Source organism: Battus philenor, unplaced genomic scaffold (genome assembly GCF_028537555.1).
Source record: "Battus philenor isolate CCGP_79_NKW_IND1 unplaced genomic scaffold, ilBatPhil1.0.hap1 SCAF_19, whole genome shotgun sequence".
Taxonomy (NCBI): Eukaryota; Metazoa; Arthropoda; class Insecta; order Lepidoptera; family Papilionidae; genus Battus; species Battus philenor.
Genome location: NW_027181681.1, coordinates 7,720,501 through 7,729,841, shown reverse-complemented (window position 1 = coordinate 7,729,841; position 9,341 = coordinate 7,720,501). Strand labels below are relative to the sequence as shown.

The following is a 9,341-nucleotide window of genomic DNA, read 5'->3' as shown; positions in this document are numbered from 1 at the left end:
TATATGTAAAGAACTAAATTAATAGTTCGGATGTACAAATCTACTTTTTAGTGGTATATTCTTATGATTACACAAAATGACATATTATAACCATCACGTTACTTTCTTTGTTAACAAAATTACTTACATACGCTGTCTCAATTTACGTATATTGAATAAAGTCGACACAGTAAAGTTGTTCCTGAGATAAATGTGTTTGTGATTCAATTCAAAAGGTTTATCTTGGCCAATCCACTTGGCAAAACAAAAGAACCTCTCCAAGGCAGTCTATAAATGGACTACAATTACTCTGTATACAGATTCTATTAGTTACCTTAAAATCGAGAAAACGTACGTATTCAGTTAGTATTTCAAAAGTAAAGACTTAAATGTAGAATTGAGCATGGAGACAACGGTTGGCAGTTTAAATTTGAACAATATAAAGGTTACGAAAGAACGAGTCTGTTTTAAAACCGTACGGATTGCTCTGAACTTCGTGACGAATATCTTATTAGTTTTAACTGTTTTCGTAAGTCTAATATTCTCATGCAGAACATCGAAGCTTAGTGCCTTCGAACTTCACATAATTTTATGTGTATTAGGGGTAAGTTAATAACGATGATTATATTTATTCCCCTTTTCTTGTTTTACGAGGGACGGACATAGTTTGTAGAATAAACCCGCGTCTGCGCAAACAAGCGAATTATCTATTTTAGTTTAAATAAAGAAAGAGTATAATTTAGACAGTAAATAAGCGTAATTGTTTAAGGTAGCTGCTATGCTGTTATTTTTATACAGCAGTAGGTTTCAATCTGGACAAATTCTGGATCCTACGAAAAAATATCAAACATTTGTAACGTCTAAGTCATAACACAACTCCTAGCTTTGTCTTAGCTCTGATCAACTGCAAAAATAATAATATAGCTTTCTCAATTCCCAGTCCTCGAAACACGTTTTCAAAATATTTTCTTTAACAATAAAAATTATGAAACGCGCTTGCGCTTACTTAATGAGACGTAATTTTCAGAAAAAGATTAAAATATATTCTCACCGAAATCTCACAAATAAAAAACTGACGACTGTAATATTTTGTAAAGTTGATATATGTTTACAGTATCAATTCTTCATGTGCCAAGGTATTCTAGCACTTTCTAAGTACAACAGTTTGACTATGTTCATGAAACGACAGCAAAAAAGACATCTTCACTGGATATTACAATTATTGGCCATGATCTTGGTTATTGTTGGCAGCTTTATAATTATCAAAGAAAAACAATCACATTTTGATACAGCTCATGGTATTTCAGGTATGCAATTTAATTTATAACAATTTCCTTTTATTTATGTTTTAAGATAAATAATTTAATATAATGAACATGTTAGTCACTATTTAATAAATCAATCAATTAAAATTTCTCTTAATATCTGCGGTATCAATATAAGATATTTACAAATACTTCACAAAAGATAAGATTACTTTAAACATGAAACATGAGACGCCGCTTATCTCAGTATTTTTTTCAGCATTCATTGCACTCATTTTGAGTGTCTTAGGTTTCTTGTCTGGCTGGTTGGTGTTCTATCCACAAGCTCTGGGTTTATGTGGAAAAGTTTTCTCCGTAAAGTTTGTTCACTACCTCACTGGATTCGGAACTTTGTTCTGTGCTGCAGCAAGTTTGTGCTACGGCTTCGATAAGAGATCGTTTAGAAATTGGATTGATAACGACAACGCTGTGCACGCTCTCATGATCCTCTCATGGCTTTTCACTATAGCAGTCTCTTTAGAATTTTGGATCGCTGCAAAATCAAGATCATACAATTTAATTTGTAAATAATCATTTAGATTTACGTTTTAGTTTATGTTATACATCTAAGAAATAATAAAATAATAATTACCCTTTTTAATTCAACATTTTATTTTAAATTTCCAATTTTAGTTATAGCAGTTAATACATTTTTGAGGTTTGTATTGTTAAAAAGACTTTGTTTCAAATTACCGCGGATCTCTCACAAACAAAGGCCTCCTCTAGATTTTTATAGAGTTATATGTCTCTGCTAAGGGTCATCCAGTTTTTGCGAACGGTTATGACAGCATCATCCACTCATTGTTTTATTTGTTTGCCGTAACTTTCCTTCTCTTTCCACTTTCTTTAAGTTAACGTCCATCATTTACCCGTCAAAAGACTAATGTAGTCTGCTCGTTGTAAAAGTAAGCCAAATGAAATGCAAGTTCGACTAATATGTACAGACATATCGTAATATCTTGTTCATATACTTGTTCCCATGATTAGAAGTATTGCACCCTACAAGGAGGTTTATAATTCAAAATCAAAATTACTAAGATCGTGCCATCTCCTTAATTATTCGTTGCTGTAGTATAACTTTTTGCAACCTAATCACTGCTTGTGTAGTATTCGCTTTTTTTGTAGGTAATCAAATGAGATTAAATACTTAAAAACTTTTTACTTAGTATTAAACATCATTTTATTATTATGAATGTCGTCGAAAAAGAGTCCGACGCCCACGACAACCATCACTTAGTCAATAAAAACACAAGGCGCCTAACCCCCACGTTGGCGCCTTGTGTTTTTATAACTAATTAATTATTTCATTTACATCGAGGTCATTAAATGCGCCGTCTTTAATGATGTAGGTATAGCAGATAAAATAAGATAAAAATTACTCGGAAGTAAATTATTTATGAAGTAATTATTTAGATAATACCCAATGACCATATGGATGGCTTACTTCTAGATATAAACTTTTCGAATATTAGCTTACGGTAAAGTACGAACGAAATAAGTAAACATTCAACATTCCTATCATCGCAATAACAAGATATTTTTTTTATTTGTAGCTTCGCTCATACATCTAGTAAAAATGATACATTCCTATTTTTTTAAATATTCGAGAAGGTGTTTCGGAGTAAGACAATAAGTTTCGATAGCTTAAAATGATTATAAATATCTCCGCTAAAAGTCATGTTGTTCGTGAATTCAGTCGATCCACACGAAAATTGATATATTGCTACTTGTGATAACTTTACTGAAAACGATAGCATCACTAAATTGAAATGATAAGGGACAGATATTTTCAATATAGTTTTGTCATACACCAGATATAACGTTATAGCATCTCGTTGCTGGTTGCGATTTTTTTTATTTCTACAATGATTAACCCAAATATACCTCAACCACCACATACTTTCGAAAATAACATAGAAGAAAAATCTCCATTTATATTAATAATGAAAATCGTAAACACCCTGACACACATTTTCATCGGTGCCGTGGTTTTCAGTGCAATATTTTTTGTCAACATTTTTGGCATACCTGGTTCCTTAAAGCAACATGTATATTTATGTGTTTTTGGGGTGAGTACCTTTATTCAAATTTAACATGAAACGTATAATTCATACAAAAGTTTTTTCGGTAAATACAATCAAAAACTTTTTGTAACAATAATCTTTTTAAAGATCTCAATAAAAAATTGAAAGTTGTTTTCATTTAAATACATAGGCCACGTCGTACAAAGATCATTATTGTACTTTTTTATTGCAATAATTAAATATATTTAACAAAAAAACGAGCACTTTTTATTCACGTATTACTCCTTTTTCAGTACATGATTCTAATGAGTCAAGCAATCCTTACGCTTAATCCATATGCAAGTTGGGCAAAGACGTTAAACTATGAAGATAAGAAGGTTATCCACTGGGTGATGCAGTTCACTGGCAGCGCTCTAGCAATTGCAGGCAGCATCATTAGAATGGTTGATGTTCAGAGTAATTTCAAGACGGCACACGGCATTCTCGGTAATATATGCTAAAATGTATTTTAAGAATTTACTTGTGATATACTACTTTTAATTAACTTTAAAATTTTATAAACAACACTTCTACATTTTCTTGTCTTTATCGATAAAATGACGTTCTCTTAAAGAAAAGTTTCGATGAGATCTTCGATCGAAGAGTCGATGTATTTATCTAAGTTTATATACATATGGTTAGCACTAGAAATAAAGATATGCTTGTTTCGCCTTTCTCGGGTGTTCATAAAATCAGTAACTTTTTGTGGGCAACTGTGTTCGGTATTACAATAGTTTCCAGTACAACGACTCTGAATTATCATTTAATTTTGCATGTTTATTGAATAAATAGTTGTAATAATTATGTGAAAGGATAGTTTGAACATTTTAATGATAATAAAGCTTGGGATTAATTCGATCCACATACTGTATTGGCTTTAAAAGTAGCCACTAAAATAACGCATGTGTAAACACACTTTGGACCCAGGGCGCATTTAGAACCCTTTTAGCTTTAAGTTAAAGGTTATCATTATATAGGATCTCACTTTGATTCTAGTTACATAGTATATATATTTGATACTAGTTAAATAGGGATCTTCTGGCACTCTACTCATGACGTGCACAAGTGGTCACTGTAAGTGATAATATGAATAAATGAATATAAATTAATAAAAGTGTCGAAGCGGACGAGATAGTCGATGTAATCATAAGTCGGTATTATAGTAAAATTACACCCATAACAACAGTGTACACAAGAATTTACTGGCATAAAAGATTGTCACTACTTTTAAGCGATACAAATTACCCAGACATTCTTTTGTAAGACCTACCAACAGCAATTATTAAAACTACATTACAATGAGAAAAATAAAATATTCGAGAAAACCTTACGCTACTGCAAAGCAACAAGCTCTAAAAATATCTTTTTAATCTTAAAGCGACGTTCAAGGTAAGTAATGTGATTGGTTACTGTGATATTAGTTTTATGTGTGAAAGTTATGAAATGTTGAATGCTGCTCATTTGTTGTCAATAGTGTATGGTGCAATCTATCCAAAATCCAAAGGTTATAGAAATAATGTAAAACATTATGATTAAAAAGTTAGTTACGAGTATAGTTTTCGAAATTTGAAATACAACTTATAAAAATAAATTATTGTTAATGTGTCCGTGCAAGCGTGGTCCTTTCAGAATTCATAGGTCTGTCGCATTCCTATAAAAAATTAGTGTAACATACTCCAAAGTCATCACTTTATTGTAATTATAAATACGTGTAAAAGCTTTCAAAAATTTATACTTTTAAAGCTTTTTACACCTATCACCAACCTCTCTGTATAATATATTAACATTTATATAACACTTCGCCTTGCTAACCGGAACACAGGTGGATGACTGAAGAATCAAATGGCTCGGTAGAGTCCTCATCAACAAGTTCTTGCAATAAAGATCTAAGAATGATCACAACAATAAATATTTACTTATTAGATGTTTTCGTATATTTTGTACTCTTGTTAGTCATAGAATTATTAAATAAATGAAAACGTCTTTTACGCGCGTTATTTAAAAAGATTACTGTAATTGCGCCTGGTACAGAATATTGCTGCGTCAATAAAATCACTGCGTTATTATTTTCATACAAAGTGTTTTTATTTTATTTTACAGGTATCGTTGCCATGTTGTGCACAATATGCAGTCTAATCAGTAAGATTGTCAACCTGTTCTCTATGGCGTCAAGATGTAACATCAATTTGATTAAAATAGCTCATTCTGTTTTAGGGTCTTTAGCCCTTTGTACTGCTTACCTATGTCTCTGTCTAGGCTTTAATAATATGTATAGGATGATCCTTGGAGACCAAAATGCTAATCTATCAATCGCACTCGGAGTGTTAGCGTTAATGGGCACATTGGCATCATCTAGTATAAGTACTTTTAAAAGAATATTAAATTAGGAAAATAGTTTAAATTAGTTTTGAATGCATTGTTATCAATTTAATATTTAAATTTTTAACGTAAATTTTCAACAGCCATTGAAAAATATCATTTCATATACACTAAAGTAATTGGTAACGATAATAAACCCGCCTATTGAAAACATCAAGTAATAATGAACGAATGATCAAAGATCGCTTTATTCACATATCCCCTTTAACATAATAAATAACTATACTTCATAATATATATAACTATAATAAAATTATTAATCAAACACATATGGTACAAGCGCTGCACATACTTTCATAACACTATTCCGTTTCGTGTTTTTTTACTTTTAAACTTAAAGTAGAAATATAATTTTAATTGATAATAATATGTTATTGGCTTCGTAATTTTTGATGTTTATAGTCTGTTATATGTGAATTGTTAGCTGTGAGAGACCACAAAAAAATGCATATTTGAGAAATTCCCAACAATTACTTTAACACCGCAAAGATAACATTCGTTCGAGTGTAAATTACTGGTTCGGTTCCTAAAATTGAAAAATGTAGTCGATGTTTTACACACTAAACAATTGTAACTTTTGTATTCGTCGCAAAACAAATGATTTACAATAATAATTTTAAAAGCTCTTTACTTACAGTGTTTGTAAGTACATTGAAGCGATATTTGTAAGCGTGTTAATAAAAACAACCATCAAATCTGTATACTTTTTATTTTGATCATGTCTGTCTATATATACATTAGTTAATCAGTACAACACATCGTAGTAAGTATCTTTAAAAGTTATCAAAATCTTAAACAAAATATTAACTTTCTTAATTTTCATTTATAATTTCGAAAAGTATTTAAATATCACACCAAATTCTTAATAAATAATCATTAAAATAGTTGTATAAAAATATTGTAGAGTTATAAGAATTATTTTTCAAAAAATACTAGTTTATTTGTAAATAAGTCAATCACGTAAGCTATATAGATGTGCAGGAATTACAACAATTCTGGATGTAGTATTTATAGTGGCAGAGCCGCGCTTGCACGGCTAATGCGCAGTTGCTCAACTTGTCAACGCAATCTGTGGAAGTAAAACCCACGCGATTATCGATAAAATCAGGTTTTTACATGCTGATGAGGCTCATTTTTCAGTTTAAAATATTCTAAAGGTTTAACTAGTTCTATTACCACGTAGACATTCTTTAACTCTACTTCATGAATGATGAATCGCCGAGGGTCCTCTAGATTAAGCATCGAACATACACTGCTAAATTTTTCTTTTAAAATTCATACAATTTTTTTTGCCGAAGTTTTCCTTGAGACCTTCAACAAAATGCACCAACAAAAATAACCAACAGGCAAAATATGATAACCGGTGTATTGGCTACTAGAAATAACAGTGAGCAGGCCACAGCACGCAGAAGAGATGGTCACTACGATCTTAAGGTGGGCCCAAGACCTTATTGAGGTCTTCAGAAAACGCTGAAGGCCGCCTCTAATCATTTTTTTTAAATCTGTGGTAGAAGTTTATGTCCAGCAGTGGTCGTTATATATCTGAAACGATGATAAAATAGAGCGCCCATGACCTCAGTTCTCAATCGCTGGTAACAGATAACACATACAGCCAGTAATCACTCTAGTATGGACTATTTCCTCAAAAACAAAATTATAATAAATATATTACCTTTTTGCTCTGTTTTTTCAGTAGTTATCCTTTGAGTACTGCTGATTTCGTATTCTACTTTTTGAGATTCTGTGTCAAAAATTTAACGAGTTTACATTATTTTTTTGCAATTATATTTTGATATCTAGAAGTAAACGCAAACTAAAAAGTCTTAATTATGTATTTCTACGGTAATAAAAACTTATAGTTATCCCTACATCGGAACAAAAAATATGTCTTTATATTACCAGTTAGTTTTGCTTGATCTATTGCAATAGAACTGTTTTAAGATTTGTATTGAACTAGTCCCATCGGTCCTACTGGGAGTTTAATGGGAAGCAGTCAGCTCACTGTTCAGCAGTGGACTTCCTATGACTAAAATAGTGACGTTGTTGATTATTATGGTTGATTACCAACTTCTGCGAAAAATAATGTTCCAAATGATTCTGCGGAAGCGAAGAGAATAAAAACACCGGAGCTTCCCATCCCAACCGGTGACCGTCGGAGGAGGATATACCATGCCCTCATTTAATCTTACAACAAGGCCTTGGCGGCTTAGGAGTGATCCGCCGCTTGTATGTCCTGGCCTCGCGAAGGTGAGCGACCTAATTCTACTCGCGTCTTTATGTTACCACGTGGCTGGTGGGCTCTACCCTAAGACGTCGTCAAAGAAGGCTATTTTTGGTTTTACCGGGTTGTAGTCCAGCAACTCTCTTTTATTGCCCTCAAAATGGACGGCTGTCACATTAGAGTCAAAAACAAACGGTCGGTATACTGCCATTTTAGTTTTCGTAGAAACAACAATGATATTATTAATTCATATTCCTAAAATTGTTGGTCGATGTTAGTTCATGATTCATGAACATCATGACATCTTGATTGATACAGCCCGGCAGTACTGCCAAATAGTGACTGAGTTCCTGATTTGAACCCCACCCACACATATGCTGTATTTGTCAGGACGGCAAGCACAGATGCATGCAGATGGGAGGGCGTATGTCTTGCATTGGGCGACTACCAGTTGACATGAATAATACAAACCAGCGAGCCCAATGCGGTCGAGTGTGTCGGCGGAGCAGTTCGGGTCGCAGGCGCGCTGTGCGGGCGGTCGCGGCGCCTCGCACTCGCCGTCGTTAGCGCCGTTGCTTCCGCGCGCACACACCACCGTGCGACGCTGCACACCGCTTCTTAGTGTGCAGTTCCCAACGCACTGTACAATGTAAACAAATAAAGTATATTGATGTCATTATTTGATTTAGTCATATAATCTTTCAAATTAAATCAGTCACAGTAACCTGTATACGTTATGAGAAGAATACCAAAAGAATCCGATTTGATATAAACTATAAACAGATTGAACTCCCTTATAAAGCAGGGGTTTTAAACGCGCCCTGATCTAAGAAGACCCCATTACAAACTAAGACCGCTTTTAAAAACTATATTTTTAACACAGTAACAATTCTTTCCCATACTCTATTATCATTTAAGAAATCCTTTAATCCTTCTTAAAGGTTTTTTTTTGTTAGTTTTGGTTTTATGAACTTATTAAATTTATTACAAAATAATTTACATTAAATATACATTTTATAGTAGACTTTACATAGTAATGTATTGTATGTAATACTATACACAGTATTTCAGAAGTAAGACTCTTGAACACAGACTTTCGCCAGAGACTTTATTTAGACTGGGTGGACGCAGCCTGAATCCAGTGTTTTCCGACCACTTTAACAAGTTTATCCTTCCTTCCTTCCATATGTCCCTATGTTCTGCGCTTGCCTGTGCGTCATTTCCACTTCAGAACCTTAAAGCCCTAGGGACCACAAGTTCTGCGTGCCTTATGACCTCCCTGCTTCCTCTTCACCTTTCCAATTCACTGGGCTGTGTCGTTTTCTTTCATTCGTTTAAGAATCTCATCATTCCTGATCCAATCTCATATAGAAATCCCAAATCCCCTTCATTGAT

At 33.0% G+C, this 9,341-nt stretch overlaps 2 protein-coding genes across 2 annotated transcripts in view; one reads left to right on the top strand and one right to left on the bottom strand.

The window, feature by feature from the left end:
• The first annotated feature begins 3,106 nt into the window (after positions 1-3,106).
• Positions 3,107-5,733, top strand: LOC137921684 (uncharacterized). The gene is made up of 3 exons (XM_068764495.1): positions 3,107-3,352; positions 3,601-3,793; positions 5,447-5,733. Exons 1-3 carry the CDS (start codon positions 3,149-3,151, stop codon positions 5,731-5,733), a joined length of 684 nt encoding a protein of 227 aa, XP_068620596.1. The 5' UTR covers positions 3,107-3,148.
• An 850-nt stretch (positions 5,734-6,583) lies between these two features.
• Positions 6,584-9,341, bottom strand: part of LOC137921470 (thrombospondin type-1 domain-containing protein 4-like) — a 54,916-nt gene continuing 52,158 nt past the window's right edge. Inside the window, exons 15-17 of the mRNA XM_068764240.1 lie at positions 8,418-8,586; positions 7,398-7,466; positions 6,584-6,794 (exon numbers count right to left, since the gene is read on the bottom strand). Coding sequence (XP_068620341.1) covers positions 6,691-6,794; positions 7,398-7,466; positions 8,418-8,586 — 342 coding nt within the window. The 3' untranslated portion in view covers positions 6,584-6,690. The remainder of the gene's footprint in view (positions 6,795-7,397; positions 7,467-8,417; positions 8,587-9,341) is intronic.